Genomic DNA, 21,910 nt, shown 5'->3' on the forward strand with positions numbered 1-21,910 from the left:
GGGCAATATTCTTACAAATGTAATATTCAGCCGTTTTAGCACCTCCATAGCGGTTTCGTAGCTCTCAAAGCTCGTCATGTGCAGCCGAATCGCTAAATGTGCGTCTACTCTCGGCCTAGAGAAATAATATTTTCTCTCTTCATGCGGCAGCTTTTTGAGGAGCTCCGTTTCTAGTGTCTTGGTGTTGGTGGTGTAGACCGTAAGGGGTGGGGGGGTTGACCCCTTACGGGTGATCTGTTTCTTCTGTTGTGGTGGTGGAGGTGGGCTCTGACGAGTCTGCCTCTTGTGTGTGGAGTGCTGGGGTTGGGTTGAGCCGATAGATGTTTCGGTGCTACTATCGACTCGAGTACTTGGCTTATTTCTCCCGCCTGCCTGGGCCTTGCGGCTCAGGGGCTGGGTTACTTTTCCTTTCCCCTTTCCCCTCTTCCTCCCTTTTGCCTCCCTGAAGCCGTCACCCTGGTTTCCCGGCTGGGTGGCTGGGACCTCGGGTTCGGTCACCCCGTGCTGGCTGGGTCCCTCTCCCTCGGAGCTCTCAGATTCGGCCTCCCGGGATGCGCCTGAAAGGTCGATCACCAGTGGGGCCTCGTCCGACTCCGAGTCCGAGTTTCCCGCTCGCCCGGGTGGGGGTTGGACTGTAGTTGGCGCCATCCGCCGAGTCCCTTTCCCCCTCTCATTCCTTCCCTTGTGCGCTGTTGTCTTCGCGCTCGGGTTTGCGGAACTGGGTCCCGCTTTCCCGGCGTCCGACTGGCTGACCACTGGGTTGGGTTTGAGGGTTCGGTTCGTGTTGGGGGGAGGAATAGCCTCCATTTTGTTTTTGTGTTGCTCCGCAGCCGCTAGCTCAGTGGAGCCATACGACTGTTCCTTCCCGTGTTCGGGTTCCGGCACATCAGGGGCTAGCCCCGGTTCCCGGTCGCCCGAGCACAACGTCACACACTCCAGCTCAGCTTCCAGGCTTCGCCTGCTCTTATTTCGGGGGTCAGCCCTGTGGCTGGCCGGCCGATTGGGGAGCGGCTGCACTGGTATGTGCGAGCTGGCTTGTACTGACGGGGTGGTAATCGGAGATGTCGTGGTGTAGGTAGTAGTGGTGGTGGTGGCGCACGCATAGTTACGCACAGCTTGCCCCGTCAGGTAAACGTTTCCCATCAGGTTTATTTGCTGTGAGTCAGGGGTACAATCTGCTTCCAGCTCCTGCACATTTCGTTTCCTGCTCTCGGAGCTAGCTAGGCGCTGAGTCACCACCAGCTCCCGCTCGGACGGGTCATTGACCCGAGCGAGGACCGGTAGCGACAAGCTATGCGCGCTTGTAGCATTCCACCCTGCAGTCATATTCATATTCAATATATTATTATTAAACAATATATTGCCAGTGGGAGTGTTTGGCAGGGGGCGGCGCTGTGATAACTGCGCTTTGCCCTCCGCTGATGTACTGACGGCCGTAGAGTGGTCAGAGTGCCGTAATAACGACAGCTCCTCACTCTCCGTCATTTCTAGAAGTTCTCGGAGTTTTGTCTGTGTGGTTCCAGGCTTGCCGACAAATTGCTCTTTACGAAGCGTGACATTGCTCTTTTCTGAAAAACAAGCCTGGTCCCGTGTGTGTAGCTGTTGGGACATACGAAATCGAGCTAGTGGACGCGGGATTATCCCTTGTTAAGGGGGTCCCTGGCCCACGGAATCCCTATCTAACCCTAGGTACCGAGAAGCGGTAACCGGCTGGGTCTGGAGTGTGAGATACAGTGACTCTATATATACAGTGTGGCCAACGAGTGCTTCATTCTGATTGGCTCCGCCATGTTTTAGCCAAATGTCTCGTCAGCTGATTTAAACGTATGTATTCAGCACAGGGTAAGATCACTCTTTATGCAATTTCAGCGAAGTACAGGCTACCTGTTTTAACCTTAATACACCGAGATTATGTTCTTATTAAATACGGTAGATTATTTAGCATTAATAGTTAAGAAATGTGTGTGAATTTACGTATTTCTGAGGTCTGAGTTTTGAAAAAAATTACGCCAGGCTGTTATGCTTATGGTTGCAGAAACAAATCAGGAAAGGTTTTTAAAATGAAATTAGGCAATTGCTTGTTTTTAGCACTTTATAAGACGCTCCCAACAATGAGTAGAGTTGTTTCATGCATTATAATGGTAACAATAATAAAAAAATGGGTTAGTAATTTTATAGAGGTCAAGACAGTAAATGTCAGATGTGTCCGTTAATATTCGCCGTATCGAAAACCTGTACATAAGGAAAGTTGTTTAGAATATAACTTACAACATTTTACGTTTTATGCAATTTTACCGTGTAAGAAAAATAACAGTGATTTTCACGATTATATTATTTTTCACAAATTTTCAAGTATCCCTGAAAATATCTGTTTTATCTGAAACAAAACTTACAGGAAAGGTCACTCCCAATCATTCACTGTAAGTCTCATTCATTTTCACCGTATGAGGTATTATGATTGATATATTCTCGAATTCAAACTTTTATGGCTATTCATCTATTAAAGGACGTGGTTATAAGTGCCGCCTAGCACCAAGTTGAGTTTTCCCATACATTATAATAATAACAATAATAGTCTGACTCCGTGGTTGAATGGTCAGCGTACTGCCCTTCGGTTCAGAGTGTCCCGGATTCAATTCCCGACCTGGTGGGGTATTTTAATAGCTCGGGCTTTAGGACTGGGTGTTTGCGTTTGTCCCAACACGATCCTCTTCATACTCAGACAACATACCACACTACAAATCACCACAGAAAAATGCAATAGTGATTACATCCCTCCATATAGGATTTGCATCAGGAATAGCATCCGGCTGTTAAACAGGACCAAATCCACATGTATGACGCAGTTCCCCCACACAACCCCACAGTTCTGGGAAGAGCGATGGAAAAAGAAAAAGGTAATGATAACAGTTATAACAATGTATTAGCAAAACCGATAGTAGCACATAGAATGTTTAAAATACAGCAGATATCTACCAGTACTAACCGAACCGGGCCACAGAATTAGTCGCACATCACGGAAATCGAACAGAGGGTGGTCGATAATTGAGTCCCGAATACAAGTACACTGGGACCAGAAAAATTGCTTGTTTTCACCGAGCAACAAGTAGTATTTTCTCAAACAATAGGCCTGTTGTGAAGAGATATTAATATTTAACCATGACAGTTGTTTGTTTTCGCCATTAAAGAGTAGCAAGTTTTCGCTATTATTTCTATTAGGACCACGAGTAAAATGGTACAGTATATTATGTTAACTTATATTATGTTAACATAAATATGGAGCTAGGTAATACAATTTTGTCTACCCATCAGTTAACTAGTCATATTATTTTCTATCTTCTGCATATGTTCAGATTATACTGTATACATACCAATAAGTCATATATAAAAAGTACATTTATATGTATAGTTTTATGATAGTGCATTGTATATTCTGATATGTAAAACCATGTAACCTGATATATGGTAATGTCATAATTTTTTAAAAATTTAAATGACCGGGTGAGTTGGTCGTGCGGTTAGGGGGGCGCAGGTGTGAACTTGCATCCAGGAGACCCCACTGTCGGCAGCCCTGAAGATGGTTTTCTGTGGTTTTCCATTTTCATACCAGGCAAATGCTGGGGCTGTACCTTAATTAAGGCCACGGCCACTTCCTTCCCATTTCTAGGCCTTTTCTGTCCCATCATCGCCATAAGGCCTGTCTGTGTCGGTGCGACGTAAAACAAATAGAAAAAAAAATATGTAGGCTAACTTTTCAGTCATCACGTACATTATTTAAGACAATGACTATACTGTTTTATGCCACATGTATTATAATATAAATGTTGTGATAGGCCTAGCTACCAACAGAGAATTTCTAACCTCTTCAATAATAGTGACTTGTAGGCCTATACCACGTATAACTAAATTTTGAAGTCTTACGTCAGGTAGTCAGACTCTGGATATAACAAATACTGATAGGCCTATATACATACCTAGTCTATTCTTTATTGAAATACTAATAATATCACTCTCCTTCATCTATCAGCTGATTGAATACATGGCTAAAACATGGCGGCTGGACTGGCCTTGGCCACACTGTACATATAGAGTCACTGTAGTGTGAGACTGTGGGTCGTGTGATGAAACTGGGGAGGAGGACCAGTACCTCGCCAAGGCGGCTTCACCTGTTAGGCTGAAAAGGGGCATTGTGAGGGGATGGGAAGATTGGAAGGGACAGACAAGGAAGAGGGAATGAAGCAGCAGTGGCCTTAAATTGGGTACCATCCCGGCATTTTCCTGGAGTAGAAGTGGAAAACCACAGGAAACTACTTCGAGAATGGCTAAGGAGTCGACTTCCTGAGGCTGAGTAGACCCCATTCCAGTCCTCGTACCACTTTTCAAATTTCGTGGCAGAGCCGGGAATCGAACCCGGACCTCCGGGGGTGGCAGCTAATCGCACTAACCAGTACACCACAGAAGCAGGCTGCATAATATTTTTGTTCAATTTTAGTCTTCATGTTCCTCCAGATAATAATTTGTGTTGTACAAAGAATATAGCTGCAACAAGATTCAAATTCACGTCGTCAATGTTCGCAGACAAGTACAGTGACCATGTGGCCACCACTCCAGTTGACTGTGATATAACTCTCGAAGTATATATGCGATGAGTTGGAATTGGGGATTCATACATTTTTTCGGAAATTATTAGGTTACGGGCCTGACATTTTAAAATAAAGTTTGTTCACCTTTTAGCAATCTATCACCTCCACTTGGTCCACAGCAAATCCTGCATCATGACATTTGACCTCATTTTTTCCAACTCTTCTACTGTTGAGTGTCCCCCAACAGGTACATTGAATCTCGTTGAAATCAGTTGGATGCAGGGTCTGGCCACTGCTTGTAAGATATAATTTAACATCAATCTATTCTATCTTAATTTTTCACCAAATTGTTTTATTTTATACAAGTGGTCAACAAATTATTTATATATCTTTAAGACAGTGATTTTTATTTATTAAATATAGCAAAAGGTCATAAGAATTTTCAAGTGTTGTGTTATATCCTCAAGTCAGTGACTTATTTAGTGGACATTGAATATTGGATCATAACAATTCTCAAGTACTGTGCTATCTATTTTTGTTATATGTATGGCCAATTAGTTTTTAAGTTTTTAAGGGTTTTAAGATCTTACAGCTGATAATGGCCTACTACCAATAGGTCAAAACTAGTACCAAGATTAAAATAAATTGAAGTACTAATTGTATATTGTATTGATTATGTGGATTACCCTATCTGTCTACAATAACTTACATTTTTCATGAATAAAACTTGGAAATTCTAGTAACTTTCTTAACTTGACAGTGCTCGTCTTCATGTGAAATAGTTTCACATTATTTGTGAATGTAAATAATATTTCTACGGTACCTAGTAGTGTTCATTTCAATTAATAAACTCTCCAAACAATTGTAAATAGAATCAACATGATCGTGACATACTGTACTGTAGGATCCGACAAGTGTTTGTGTCCTCAATTCTCCAAACATTTAGGCCCGGTTTCTTTAACGAATGTTAAGTGTTAACTCAGCTGTTAAGGAGACTTAACACATAATTTAACAAAATGGTCGTCTCATCAAGAATTGATAACTCTAACAAATGTTAATACTTGTGTTAAATTAACCTGGCAGCAGCCCTGTGTTAAACCTCTTAACAACTGCTAAAATTTCAAAATGGAGGCATGTATAAGACGTAAGTTTGAAGCTTTACGGCTGTATGAAGACTATTTATAAGCTGAAGACGGCAAAGGACGACCCATGCTAAAAAATAACTACTTTCTACAGTTGTCAGAAGATATATTTCTAATTACCAAAGCCGTAATGAACAAGATACTAGACGATATTGAAAATATGTTAGAGTTTCCAACAGTGAGGACAAATATCATGAGGCAGGATCTGCTTCAGACCACATGGAGGTGATAGAACACTAAAATGCAAACATATTTTACTCAAACTTGTCAGGTCTGCAACCTAATAATTTCCGAAAAATGTATGAATCCCCCGATTCTAATACAACATCTATATGCTTGAAGAGTTGCAACCCTGACAAGTGGAGCAGTGTATGAGGGGTCATCGTACTTGTCTCCTAACAACGATGACGTGAGTTCGAGTCCAGCCATAGACATACATTTTAATACAAATGAAATCATTGTTTCAGGGAATGTGAAGGTAAAATGTGAATAAAATGAATAATCAAATTGCAGTGGAAGTTTATTTTCTACCCAAAATGAATATAAAGAGATCCAGATATATATATATATATATATATATATATATATATATATATATAGAAAGAGATCCAACAGTAACTGTGAGAACATTTAGGCCTATATTAATTTCAGGTAGAAAATAAACTGTACTGCAATTTCTGTTATATTTTTGTTCCAATTTTAACTTAACGTTCCCTCAAATATTAATTTAATCATCTTCTTATTATTTATCTGTTTACCCTCCAGTGTCCTGGAGCTTCAGACTCTGTGTCGGGGATACAACTAGGGAGGATGACCAGTACCTCGCCCAGGCGGCCTCACCTGCTATGCTGAACACGGGCCTTGCTGGGGGATGGGAAGATTGGAAGCGAGAGGGAAGGAAGCGGCCGTGGCCTTAAGTTAGGAGGAGAAGTGGGAAACCATGGAAAACCACTTCCGGGATGGCTGAGGTGGGAATCGAACCCACCTCTAATCAGTTGACCTCCGGAGGCTAAGTGGACCCCGTTCCAGCCCCCGTACCTCTCTTCAAATTTCGTGGCAGAGCTGGGAATCCACTCTGGGCCTCCAGGGGTGGCAGCTAATCACACTAACCATTACACCACAGAGGCGGACATATTAATTTATTTTGTGCAAAAATCATAGCTGCGATGAGACTCAAATTCATGTCTACGAGGTTCGCAGACAAATACGGTGACCACGTGGCCACCACTCCGCTCCGCTCCGCTGTGATGTAACTCCCAAGTATATATGCCTTGCATTGGAATCGGGGATTCATCAATTTTTCAGAAGTTATTAGGTTGAGGACCAGACATGTTTAAGTAAAATTTGTTCTACCACCTCCTCTTTGTCCGAAGCAGATTCTGTATAATGACATATGACCTCATTTTATTCAAAAACGAAAGCGTTTTGACTAAAACCCTTATACACGAGTTACCATTGAGTGTCTCCCCACAGGTACATTGAAGCTCGGTGAAATCGGCTGACCGCACGGTCTGGGCTATACTTGCTTGAGACACTTTTCATATAATTGTAGGAGACTATGTTCACGAGTGCAAGAAAAAGTGTGTAGAATCCTGCAAAGGATTTCTGCTGCCACTGCAGCATTAACAAGGCATTACATTATTTTCCCCACAATAAAATAATGCTCAAAAACCATTCAAAACACATAAATTATCACATTTTCCCGGTGTTAAGAATATAAGAATAGGCTATATCGAATGTTGTGATATATCAGTCCATACTTTCATTTTTTAAGCACAGTCGCATAATTTTAAATTAAAAGTAAATGAAATAAAATGAAATAAAAACTCGCATTCATCATAACGCTTTTGTTGCCTCTTACTTGACATTTTTACCTCTTATCGGTCTCCGCTAACCATAACCTATAATAATGTCAACCATGTGTCTGTGTGACAAAATACTACTTCAAAACACCACAAGGAGCGCTTTATGTAAAAAACAAATGACGTTCACTGCCAAACGCGTTCAGAAATCTCACTGAAATGTGTTAATTTGTCTTTAACAACTGTTTCGTAACAAATGTTGGAAATGTGTTCGTGAAACAGGGCACTTTTAAACAAAGTGTTAAATTAATAACAATTGTTAGTTAACATTTGTTAAGTAAAATTTAACATACAGTTGGAGAAACCGGGCCTTAGAGCACTAACTACCTTTGTTTTTTGTGTGCTTCACAAGTGCAAATTACATTAGGAAGTGTGCAGCCTCGATTCCATTACTTTTCGGCCACAAAAATCTTGTCTGAGTTCTTAAATTTTTTGTCTCAAGTCAGAGACTAGCACAATTCACTTTAAAGAAGTGTCCCGTGTCTGATTTCAATGACATTCAACACGAATATCAGCATTTCTTTAATCCCTTCATGGGACCAGTGAAAATCAATTATAAATTACATCTCATTACTCATCCATTCTATAAGACCAAGAGGACTCATATGTGTATCTTGCTCCTTTATTCCAAGTGAGAAAACCCTGCAACATGAACTCCTAGACCTCCGAGAACTTCCAGAACATCAGGAACTTCCAGAAAATCCGGAGCAGCCTTTGGGGGATTGGTATGTGGTTCCATGGTGCCGAGAGCTGTTCCATGATGAGGACGGGAGGAGCAGTGGTTCGACGAGGGACATAGTTAGCAGCAGGACGGAAGGACATTGTGTCTATCTAGTCTTGAATTTTACTGAGGTGATATAATCTTGACTTTGTTTAATAAATCAGCAGATGAAAAGGACATGAACATCATTCGGAGTAAAACCCTCTTACTCTCTGTACCCACTCCAATTTAATGTGCCGTACACCTGTGTTCAATCTTGTGCTCTTCAAGCTCAAAAGTGCAGGCATTTCCTAATACAATATATACATTTTTATTTTTATAAAAATTGAGAGACTCAAATCCTGTACCATTACAAATTCCTCCCCTTGATGTGAGGAAATTAAATTTATAATTTTTCTTTTTCACAAATCAAAATATCATACGATCGTACTTTACAAATCTTACCTATTGTATTCTTTTAAATGACTAATATTATAAATACCAAATACTTCATCCTTTATATTTAATTATTCATATGCACATTTATCTATTTTTTTTTACAAAATAAGGTCCTTGATATAATTTAAAGAATGTATGTTTTTCCTTATTTTCTGCAGAAGAAATATGAGGAATTCTTAATAGAACATCCTCCCCTACTTTAAAACTATCCCCTTTTTGCAGCTGTTGTTTTCTTCTCTTTGCACTCGCGTGATTTAGATTACACTTAGCTATTTCAATGACCAAGTATTTAGGTACAGGGTGGCACACGAAATGACATACATCGGATATGTTTTATAAAATGTGTAAACCTGGGCTCACAACCATGTCCTTTCGTGAACAGAAACCTTATTTCATGCGTGATCTGACAGGCAACACCACATCTCGTGTATGCGTACAGGCTGCCAGTTATACAGCATGGCGGACAAAGGGAGATTGACGCGTGAACAGAAGGTGAAGATAGTGTTGTTTTATACTGAAACAAGGGCATAGCTTGCACCCAGGAAAGGTTTCGTGTTCATTTCCGTACTTGGTGGGCCCTTGCAGCCAGACAGTATACAGACTGGCCAAGCAATTTGAAACAGAACGCAACATACTCGAGAGAAAACGGCCCTGCCTCAAGCCGGTCCGCTCACCAGAGAATGCTGCTGCTGTGAGAGTGGCTGTGGCTCGGAGCCCCTCCAAATCCACCAGAACTGCATGTGTTCAGCTGGGCATCTCTCGTCGGTCAATTCAGAGAATACTGAAGTCTGACCTTGATGTGTTTCCATACAAAATGACAAATGTTCTGGACTTCCTGAATGAACATTTCAGGCCCCGTGTGATGTCCCATTGATATCCACTGCGTTTTCAGAGCGGCTCAATCTGGCCACCGCATAGCCCTGATCTCAATCCCTGCGACTTTTCCCTGTGGGGATATTTGAAGGAGACAATCTACCGGCTTAAACCAGAAAATGTACAGCAATTGCAAGCGGCCATTGTAACTTTCTTCCGAGGGTTGAGTGAGGACTTTTGTTGTAGAGTGATCGCGAACATGCAGGTTTGTCTCGAAGCTCTTGTAACACCGAAAAGGTGGACATATTGAACATGTCCTGCACACGGACTAACCATGCACATATCAGTGAATGTTGTAACACCATTTTGTATTCAATATGTTGTATATAACATTTTCTAAAGAACAAGTTCCAGTGTATGACGCTTCATGCACCACCCTGTACTTCTTTACCAGTAGGAAGACCCAAGATCACTGCCAACTCTCTTATAGGCTTTCTACCTAATTGTAATTCAATTGGTATGATGCCAGTACTGTCACGCTACACTAATGTTCTACCTCATCTAGGAAACTAAACTAAACCAGGAGTTGTGCCTATCACTAATGTATGTCCTAAACATACACCCTAACTCATGCATTACTCTTTCAGACATTTTACCCTATGGGTAATGTATAGGAGAGTATTGCACTTCTACCCCAATCTCACTTAACTTCTCTTTCCACACTCTAGAAGTATCATTTAATGTATCAATCAGCTGTTCAAAAGACCCAGTCCTTTTGAAAAATATCAATCAACATTTATCTGCATTTTGGGCAGATGCCCAGGTGGCAGATTCCCTATCTGTTGTTTTCCTAGCCTTTTCTTAAATGATTTCAAAGAAATTGGAAACTTGTTGAATATCTCCCATGGTAAGTTATTCCAATACCTAACTCCCCTTCCTATAAACAAATATCTGCCCCAATCCACTAATATACTTACATGGCATCTCTCCACTGATAGCTCGGAACATACCACTTATGATGTAGATGTTGATTCCCATAGGGAACCTGAAATATTTGCCCCGAATGAGTAAATTTCTAATACCAATGTAGTTGGTCCGTTATATAGACATTACGGTATGCACTAGCCATGCGTCTTGGTGGGTGTGCTATTTACCAACTGATGAGCCCAATTTAGCACACTGGGGGCGAAACAATGGCAACCAGGAATGTGTTAGATGGAAAATTTATAATTTCCAATAACAGACCAACTACACTGGTATTGCATACCACTTAGTCGAGCAGCTTGTCTCCTTTCTCCTAAGTCTTCCCAGTCCAAACCTTGCAAGATTTTAGTAATGCTACTCTTTTGTTGGCAATCACCCAGAACAAATCAAGCTGCTATTCTTTGGATTTTTTCCAGTTCTTGAGTCAAGTATTCCCTGGTGAGGGTCCCATACACTGGAACCATACTCTAGTTGGGGTCTTACCAGAGACTTGCATGCCCTCTCCTTTACATCCCTACTACAACCCCTAAACACCCTCATAACCATGTGCAGAGATCTGTACCCTTTATTTACAATGATACACTGACTGACAGAGCAAATGCAACACCAAGAAGGAGTGGTTCGAAAGGGATGAAAGTTGGGGAAAAAACAGAGACGGCACGGACGAATAATTGATGTTTATTTCAAACCGATATGCAGGTTACACAATGCGCACGGCATCGACTCAGCAGGATGTAGGACCACCGCGAGCGGCGATGCACGCAGAAACACGTCGAGGTACAGAGTCAATAAGAGTGCGGATGGTGTCCTGAGGGATGGTTCTCCATTCTCTGTCAACCATTTGCCACAATTGGTCGTCCGTACGAGGCTGGGGCAGAGTTTGCAAACGGCGTCCAATGAGATCCCACACGTGTTCGATTGGTGAGAGATCCGGAGAGTACGCTGGCCACGGAAGCATCAGTACACCTCGTAGAGCCTGTTGGGAGATGCGAGCAGTGTGTGGGTGGGCATTATCCTGCTGAAACAGAGCATTGGGCAGCCCCTGAAGGTACGGGAGTGCCACCGGCCGCAGCACATGCTGCACGTAGCGGTGGGCATTTAACGTGCCTTGAATACGCACTAGAGGTGACGTGGAATCATACGCAATAGCGCCCCAAACCATGATGCCGCGTTGTCTAGCGGTAGGGCGCTCCACAGTTACTGCCGGATTTGACCTTTCTCCACGCCGACGCCACACTCGTCTGCGGTGACTATCACTGACAGAACAGAAGCGTGACTCATCGGAGAACACGACGTTCTGCCATTCCCTCATCCAAGTCGCTCTAGCCCGGCACCATGCCAGGCGTGCACGTCTATGCTGTGGAGTCAATGGTAGTCTTCTGAGCGGACGCCAGGAGTGCAGGCCTCCTTCAACCAATCAACGGGAAATTGTTCTGGTCGATATTGGAACAGCCAGGGTGTCTTGCACATGCTGAAGAATGGCGGTTGACGTGGCGTGCAGGGCTGCCACCGCTTGGCGGCAGATGCGCCGATCCTCGCGTGCTGACGTCACTCGGGCTGCGCCTGGACCCCTCGCACGTGCCACATGTCCCTGCGCCAACCATCTTCGCCACAGGCGCTGCACCGTGGACACATCCCTATGGGTATTGGCTGCGATTTGACGAAGCGACCAACCTGCCCTTCTCAGCCCGATCACCATACCCCTCGTAAAGTCGTCTGTCTGCTGGAAATGCCTCCGTTGATGGCGGCATGACATTCTTAGCTATACACATGTCCTGTGGCACACGACAACACGTTCTACAATGACTGTCGGCTGAGAAATCACGGTACGAAGTGGGCCATTCGCCAACGCCGTGTCCCATTTATCGTTCGCTACGTGCGCAGCACAGCGGCGCATTTCACATCATGAGCATACCTCAGTGACGTCAGTCTACCCTGCAATTGGCATAAAGTTCTGACCACTCCTTCTTGGTGTTGCATTTGCTCTGTCAGTCAGTGTATTTATGCGATTACCACAATGAATATCTTTCCTCATATTAACACCTAGGTACGTACACTGATCCCCATAAGGAACTTTCATCCCATCAAAACAGTAATTAAAACTGAGAGGACTTTTCCTATTTGTGAAACTCACAACCTGACTTTTAACCCCATTTCTCATCATAACATTGCCTGCTGCCCATCTCACAACATTATCAAGATCATTTTGCTGTTGCTCACAATTTTGTAACTTATTTATTACTCTATACAGAATAACATCATCCATAAAAAACCTTATCTCTGATTCCACTTCTTGACTCATATCATTTATATATATAAGAAAACATAATGGTTCAATAATACTGCCTTGAGGAATTCCCCTCTTAATTATTACAGGGTCAGATAAAGCTTTGCCTACTGTAATACTCAGATCTACTTTCTAGAAATATAGCAACCCATTCATTCACTGTTTTCTCTAATCCAATTGCACTCATTTTTATCAGTAGTCTCCCATGGTCCACCCTATCAAATGCCTTAGACAGGTCAATCGCGATACAGTTCATTTGACCTCCTGAATTCAAGATATCTGCTATATCTTGCTGGATTCCTAAAAGCTGAGCTTCAGTGGAATAACCTTTCCTAAAATCAAACTGCCTTCTATCGAACCAGTTATTAATTTCACAAGCATGTCTAATATAATCAGAAAGAATGCTTTCCAAAAGCTTACAAGCAATGCATGTCAAACTGATTTGCCTGTAATTTTCAGCTTTATGTCTCTCATCTTTCCTTTATACACAGGGGCAACTATAGCAACTCTCCATTCATTTGGTATAGCTTCTTCTTGCAGACAATAATCAAATAAGTACTTCAGATATGGTGCTAAATCCCAACCCATTGTCTTCAGTATATCCCCAGAAATCTTATCAAATCCAGCTGCTTTTCTGTTTTTTAAAATCTTATTGTAAATGTCTTTGTTATCCTAGGAAAATTTCAATACTTCAATAGTATTAGTCACTCTTCTATTTAGACATTATTTTTTGACCAACAATCTTTACATACTGCTGACTGAATACTTCTGCCTTCTGAAGTTCCCAACATACACATTCCCCTTGTTCATTAATGATTCCTGGAATGCCCTTCTTGGAACCTGTTTCTGCCTTAAAGTACCTATACATACCCTTCCATTTTTCACTAAAATTTGTATGACTGCCAATTATGCTTGCCATTGGTACCTGTATCAAGGAACATGAACGTAATATTCGTCTCAACCAGCCAGACAAATCGGCAATAGCTGAGCACGCTCTATCGTCGGGTCATGATGTCATGTTCCAAGATGCCCGAGTTCTTACCCACACTAGACACTACAGGTCCAGGATCATACGGGAAGCTGTGGAAATACGTAGAAATCCTAACAATTTCAACAGGGACACTGGCTATCAATTAAGTAACACCTGGTTGGCAGCCATTAAGAATTTACGTAGGTAGTTCCCTTCCCTGTTCCTTCACTATTGTTATTTCATCTCTATGTTTTCCAACTTCATACGTTCCTCATCGTTAGATGTTTCATTCCAGGCTTGTGCCAATGTCATACACCTGTCAATGTCATATGTTACGTACACATGTTATGTGAACCTCTTAGACTGATTCTGATGGTTCGGTTAGCTTCTGCTTCGAACGCTAGCGCTGTGCCATGTCCTGGGAGCCATCTGGTGGTGAATGAACGTACCATTTCCATTTGTATTATAACGTCTAAATTTAAAGAGTGATTGTTTAAGAAGCCTTTCTCGTGGACAGTCGAGATTTCTTCTGATGACGGAGAGCACAGTTCTCTGCGAAACGTAAAGAATTTCACCTTATTTTCTTGACACGGCATAAGCCCAAAAGCCAATAGAGCATCATGTCTACAAATTGATTTTATCCTCATCATTGGAAGTCATCTGTTCTAAACAGCAGAAGTTGCTGAATGTGGTTCAGACCATATCCTTGTCATCATGAGAAAGCGACTGAAACTCAAAACCACAACAAAGGTACGGTAAATTAAATTTCATTTAAGAGCTCTATGTAGCTTCAGTGAGGCTATTCATCCCGAACTACATTAGGAATAAATCCCACTGACACTGCAGATTCGGTATGAAACAATCTGAAGACTGCTGTGAGTAGTGCAAGCAAGGAAATATATGAGCACAATTCATTTCCTAGGAAGCCATGGTTAAGCGCCAAAACTTTGAGGCTAACAGAGGAAAGGAAACAGCTAAAAAGAATCAATTATGAAACTGTTTTTTGAATATTTACAAATGCACGCATTATTATCTCGGAAGATTCAAAAGCAGTGCAGACTTGATAAGGCAAACCAGATTCATGAAATCTGTGAAGAGAATGAACTGCATAAGTAGCACTGTCAACAACAAGATCTCTTTATGAAGGTAAAGAAAATTACCCGCGACTTCAAGCCCTGTTCACGGGTTGTGGAAGATGAAGATGGGTACCGGCATTGGAGAGAAACAACTGGCCACTGAAATATGGGAAAGATATTGTGAAAATCTATATGCAGATGTGACTACCAGAAATGTTTGCAGTAAGTACATCCCTAATCAATCTAACTCAGAACCAGAGCCTTCAATACTGAGGAGAGAAGTAGAAGATGCAATTAAACACCTGAAGAATCATAAAGCATCAGGAAGTGGTTGTATCACTAGGGAAATGATTAAGGAAATGGGAGAAGAAGGAGTACGTTTAATGTACTTCGTCTGTAACAAGATATGGGACAGTGGTGTACGGCCACAAGATTGGCTCATTGCCATCTTCATTCCACTGTACAAAAAGGGATCAACAACGGTATGCAGGAATTATCGAATCATCTCACTAATATCACATGTAAGTAAAATATTATTGCATATCATAAATGAACTTTTGAAGCCTTACATTAGATATCAGCTCCCATCAGAACAGGCTGGCTTTGTCAAGGGAAGAGGAACTAGAGAACAGATTTTAAATATTCGTCAGTTGGTTGAAAAGGCACATGAATTCAACATTCCTATGTTTTGTGCTTCATTGACTACCAAAAATCCTTTGATTGTATTTTGTGGCCGAAGTTGTGGTGTGTTCTAGAGGAAGTGGGAATTTCATCTTATCTCATTTTACTTATAAAAGGCTTATACGATAACAACTTGGCCAAAGTCAGAATTGATAGTGATATATCATCAAGTTTCAAAGTCTCCAAAGGTGTGAGACAAGGATGCATCTTATCACCTCAATTGTTTAACATCTATGGTGAATATATCATGAGGCATGCCCTTGACAGTTGGGAAGGGGGATTTTTGATTGGTGGGAAGAGAATTAATAACTTCCATTTTGTAGACGAACTACACTTGTAACCAGCAGTGTACAGGAGCTTGTCAAAATAATGGATCATGTAATATCAGAGAAGTCACAATCTTGGCATGGAAATTAACTGGAGCAAGACAAAACTAATGATTGCCAACAAAGGTGCAGAGATACAGCTGCCACAGCACCTGAACAATCTCCAAAGAGTCTGTCAGTTTCCTTATCTTGGTTTAATAATTGAGGATACAAGTAGCTGTGAAAAAGAAATCCAACACCGCATCATTCTAGGATGTTAGCTATGGCAAAATTAAAGAAGATCTGACAAGATAGAGCAATATCTATGAATACGAAGAAAAGATTAGTCCATTCGCTTGATTTCCCTGACTTTCAAGGTTTTTTGTCTATTTCCCTGACTTTCCCTGACCAAAATACTTTTCCCTGACTCTCCAGAATGTGGACACTATGCAACTTTCTTAGATGGGACATAGGCTTTGACATAGAAATGTGTTGATGGAAATTTTGGAAGGTAAAATACCGGGAAAACACCCTTGTGAAAGACCACGAGAGACATTCGTGATGACGTTTCTTGTGAACTCAGAATGCAGGAGCTATGCAGGTTCAAAATGTACTGCAGAGGATTGACCCAGTTGGAGAAGATTCATCGCAAGGGCAAACCACTCATTAGACTGAATTACTCGAAGAATAATAATAAGAAAATAGTTAATATTTACATTCCTTTTCAAATTGTTTTTGAATCAAGGAATATGTTCATAAATGACAAATGCCTGAGATCCTAGCAATAACCCTCTCTAAAGATACCGACCTTTGGTAAACATACTGGAACTATGAACCTGGCATTGCTGTAGGTCTTCACTGCAGCTTCATCGACTATAATTTTTTCACTCTCTCTTTATAGTATGTATAATTTGTCAACAGGGCTTCAGCATTAACTCAGACTAATCATTAATGGCAGCCCAACAAAGGAACATTTAAGGTCTAAGCCATATTTTACACAGAAAAGCAAATACTGGTACTTTAACTTACCCTTTCTAAAGATGAATCTCTGGATTGTTTCATACAGGATTCTGAAGGATTTGCCAATAAATTTTCCTGTGGTTGTGATATTTTAATATCCATTGGAGGTTTGTTCATTTCCTGATTTGGAGGGGGGCACTGTTCATTAAGAGTAACAAAGTTATCATTATTTTTAGTTCCTTCAGTCTGCATCTGTCCCTGTCCAACTGATATATTTGGAGATTTGTTTTCCTCAACTTGTGAAAGCTTCTGTGAAACTGACATATCTGAAGATTTTTCTTCAACCAACTGGTGTTTCTGAGAAACTGATTTATCTGCAGTCTTATCTTTAGGTTCTTCCTCCATCTGCTTTCTTTGCCCAGACAAGTTATCAGGAGGTGGAATTTTGTTTTCTTCAGCTTTTGATGGCTGTTGTTGAGATAGTTGTTTTCCAGATGTAATTTTATTTAGGTACTGTAGTGTTACGTCCTGAAAATGAAATACACCAATTATACTACAGAAAAAGTCAACAAGAAATAACATTCTAGAGCAGAATTAATAAATTGTAACACACATTTACCTTGATTGTAGCTAATAATATCTGCATAATAGCACCACCTTCATATGACGTGCCAGGTTCAAATTCTGATTTCAGGAGACGATACATGACATTCATGATCTTTTTAACATCCTCAGCAACATCTGCTGAATTATCTTGCTTGAAAGTACTGGAAGCTTGTAATGCCTTCTAAAGAAAAAAAGAAGTATTTTCAGTTAAAAGTGGTATTATTTACACATATTCATCTACAAAAACATAATTAAAATTTTGTTTGCACTCTTCAAATTTTTGCCTCATATTATGCTATTACCTCGGATTAAATATGTAAAATTTGAAAGTGCGTTCAGTTCAGTTTTTGCCTGTCTGTTTTGATGTCTGTGTGAACATCATAGTAAAACAGCTTGACAGAATTTCTTGAAACTCTGTATTTTAGTTCATGTATATCTGAAATTATTTGATTAGCATACAGTGGCGTGGCAATATAAAGGGAGCCAAAAGAGGAAATGCCAAATTTCTCTGTTAATATTAGCTGTATTGAGAAACTGTACATTATAAAAGTTATGTAAAATGTAATTTATGATCTTTTATATTTCATGTGTAACGAATACTCTTTTTCAATACCATATTCGAAGGTTGTACACATGGCATTCGTCTGATGATCTTTATAGGAATCAAATAGACTTCTTAATGGTCAAAACCCATTAGATACCTTCTGTCATTAATACTAGAACATATCCAGGAGCTGACTCTGAAATAGATCATCAACTGCAATTCATGACCTGTAGACTATGATTCAGGAAAATACATCATGTGCAGTGCCAGAGAAAGATGTTGCATGAAGATGATCTGAAGACATTTGGAGTGGAAATGCAACATGTTTTTCAAAACATCTGAAGAGACTGAAATACAGAAGCATAGTTCACATGGGAAGTCCTCAGAAATAATATAGTGGCAACCATGATAGAGTTTTCTTCTACAACTTTGAATCATTGGAAATAATGGATCAGTGATCACACAGGAAGATAACAGAACACTGGAAACAGCGCAAAAGGTCTGGGTTATACAGTCGGCAAAGGTATGCTGAGCTGATATGTTAAGAAATCGAGGCACACAATAATCGTAATAAAACACATGACCTCTACTGCAAAGTTGGGCTGTTATCAAATAAATTTAAACTTAGAATGTGATCAATAGAAGATGGCAGTGCTAGTAAAATCCATGACTTTGGGATATATTAAATAAATGGAAAGAATACTATGAGGATCTCTACAGGGGAGAAACAGTACAATCAAGGATGATCCTCTGGCACAAATATGAAATGGAACCAGACAGACTACGTCAAGGGACTGGGTAATTACATAATTGGCCCAGATGGTGTAGCAACTTAACTCCTGAAAGAGACAGGCGACATACGTGTGCAGATCATCACAGACATTTGCAACAAGATTTGGAGACATAGCATTTGGCCAGCTGACTGAGTTGAATCAATTTTTGTCCCTCTGCACAAGAAAGATCCCATAGCCAATTGTGACAATTACATTACCTTAGCCCTCATTTCACATGCAAGTAAGAACCTGGTATATATACTTTAAGAGAGGCTTTATTAAGCTTTCCTTGCTCCAGTAATCCCCCCTGAACAAGCTGATGAGAAAAAAATGGCAGAGCTCATTTCCTGCATCAAAAATGTCAGTACTCAAATAACAAAACCAAAATAATAATTATTGTTGACAGAGCTGAGAAATTAGCCAGCACAGACATCTTCAAGGAAATGGAGAACATTTCAATCATTTCCACATCAGGTAGCTGTGCTCCTGAGATTAAGAGAAGAACAGCTAAGGCCAAAAATGCAATGGTGAATTTGTCCCATTTATGGAAGGGTCACTTTCCTATTACCACTGACAATGAGAGTAGTATCCAGTCTTGTATTTTCAGTCTTACTCTATGGAGACGAGATGTGGACTCTTTATGCTACAGACCTGAAGAAAATTGAGTGCCTGAGTAAGAGAGATGGGGCTAACCCACAAAAACAAAGTTTTGAGATAAATAAGGTTTTATTAGATTATACAAAACACACAATGAAATTGAAAATTTAAATATCAATTTATAGTCTTTAAATTAATTACATATCGTGATATCAGTGTAACTCAGAAAATTAAGAGTAACGTAAAATAACATTTTAAGTTTAATTGTTAATAAAACGATATTGGTTTAAAAATAATGCTCTATGCAAAGAAGATAATACTTAAAATTAGGATTTTTTCCCCCTTCTTGGTTTTCAGCGTCAAGATCTTCATTCACTTTCTTAGTAGTTGGTATGAGGCTAAATATAGTCCATAATGCACTGCTGGAATGTATGGCAGTAGATGCAACAAATCTCTGTGTTTTAAGTGATAAATATCCCTTTCTGATGGGTACAGTGTAGACAGGTTTTCCAGTCCTTGTTTCAACACTTCGTTTGTAAGCAACACTTTCATCTTTTTGTTCCTTTTTGACCCCCCAGGTTGTTTCTGGAAAATATGAACTTTTGTCCATGACTCTGAATATGAGTATGAGACCTTAAGGAAGAGGAAACCTGGCTTGTCTTTTATTACTTTTACTGTTGTTATTTCTCTACTCAGTACCTTTCTACAGTCAACAGTTAAGCCCCATTCACAATGCAAAAGTAACGTAACGTAAAGTTAAAATTAACATTAACTTAGAAGTTAGCGGCCATGTTATCTAATGGAACCATTCACAATGCGCCAACGTAAACTTAACTGCGAGTATGTAAAATTAAGCTTGTAGGCTGAGAAAGTATACTCAACGTCAACAGAGGCTACAGGGCTGTATTTGAATTTTGGCACAAGACGTGGGGAGATGTCACATTCAACGTTAGTTTTGCCAATCAAAACATCAGCCACAGCACGAAGCATTGACAGTCCTGGGTTCTTCTGTAGTACTTTATTAAGCTTGTCCTGAATTCTATCCCTGGCAGGGCCTGGAGCTAAGCTGATTTTTTCTTTCACCTCTTCTAACAAATCCAATTATTCGTAAACAGGTTTCCCAGAAGACTCAAGTGCAGAAAAAAGTATAATGGGACCTGATGTAGGCAATTTCTTGAGAAATGGTTACATCCTTTAGAACATTTTTGGCCGAAGTTATGCACATGGCATCTTCATTTAGGGCGAGAACAAAACTTCTGATTGCATCAAAATGTTTGCTGTAGTACACAATGGCCTGATGCCAAGTCCCCCAGCATGTAAGGATGGGTTCTGGTGGCAGTGGAAGATCAGGTAATTCATTGCGGAACAACTGGATCTTTACAAAAAATTTCTTAGTGGAGGAGATCATCTTGTGGAATCGAGGAAATTCGGCATATATCTGCTCAGCCACGCGATTCATAGCATGAGCAAGACAAGTGACGTGAATGAAATAAGGGTAAAATACTTTCAGCAACTTAACAGCAGCAATCATGTAGGCGGCTGCATCAGTAAATATAAAAAGCTCCTTATTTTCGTCCATATTATTGGGGAAAAGCACCTTGAGACCTTTATTTACAAACTGATCAACTATCTCCTGATTGGTTTTAGTTAACTGTCTACTGCAGATCAAATATGGCGAACACGACATGTCGGGATCTAATTTTCCGACTATCAAGTGGGTAATATAATGACCTAGAGTGTCAGTAGTCTCATCGACAGAGATCCAGATGTATGAGTTTCCTATATCTTCCCTTATCCGCCTGACTGTGTCTTCGTAAAGAGTGTCCAGGTAATGTTTTCTTAAAGTTGTTTCAAACGGAATGTTCTGATGACAATATTTTTGTAAAAAACTTTTGAAGGAAGGATTTTCAAGTGAGTTGAAGGGAATATTTGCCAACACAAGAGCTCTGCATAAGTCCGCATGGAATTCGTCTTTGCTTCCAATATTTAGCGATTCCGTTTTTAATAATCTTTGTTTAAGATTTGATTTTCTTTGCAGATTTTCCTGATGTTTAATCCCCTGGACATGTTGACTAAGATGCGATCGCCTTTCACTGGACACCTAGAAACAACGACAACTATAAATAGTTGCAAATATTGTGTAAACCATGCTAGGCCAGATGAAAATATGCACAGAAGACTATTCAAATTCATAGGGTCTTGTAGCACTTCCCGATCCCTCCAGTAGACATGCACCCTGGACCTTTAAGTGACGCAGTAGAATTCCATGTGACTATTCCTATCCTGGTCCAGCCTTTGTAAGACAGACCCTCCAACCAGGGTAGGCTGCATCTGCCATGTACAGGAAACTGCTTGCTTTTGTAGTGGATGATAGTATTGTGTGTGAGTTTCAGGAATGTTTCGGACAATACAAATACACAGTCCCCGAGGCAGGAGAAATAACCATTTAAGGTTTAAATCTCTGATCCGGCCGGGAATCGAAACTGGGGCCCTCTGAACTGAAGGCGACTATGCTGACCATTTAACCAAGGAGCCAAACACAGTAGAGGTGAATTTAATTCATTTATT

At 40.6% G+C, this 21,910-nt stretch overlaps 1 protein-coding gene across 4 annotated transcripts in view; it reads right to left on the minus strand.

The window, feature by feature from the left end:
• LOC136867227 (FK506-binding protein 15) overlaps window positions 1-21,910 on the minus strand; it is a 282,391-nt gene that overhangs the window by 35,882 nt on the left and 224,599 nt on the right. For 3 of the 4 annotated variants that reach the window (XR_010859645.2, XR_010859643.2, XM_067144367.2), the window contains 2 exons: window positions 17,442-17,609; window positions 16,892-17,350 (listed from right to left, as the gene is read on the minus strand). Coding sequence is in view for 1 of the 4 variants with exons in the window: in XM_067144367.2 (XP_067000468.2) it covers window positions 16,892-17,350; window positions 17,442-17,609 (627 nt within the window). In the remaining 3 variants the exon portion in view is untranslated. Of the gene's footprint in view, window positions 1-16,891; window positions 17,351-17,441; window positions 17,610-21,910 lie in introns of those variants that run through there. The other variant, XR_010859644.2, reaches the window with a different exon arrangement.

This window comes from Anabrus simplex, chromosome 3, assembly GCF_040414725.1.
Source record: "Anabrus simplex isolate iqAnaSimp1 chromosome 3, ASM4041472v1, whole genome shotgun sequence".
Classification (NCBI taxonomy): Eukaryota; Metazoa; Arthropoda; class Insecta; order Orthoptera; family Tettigoniidae; genus Anabrus; species Anabrus simplex.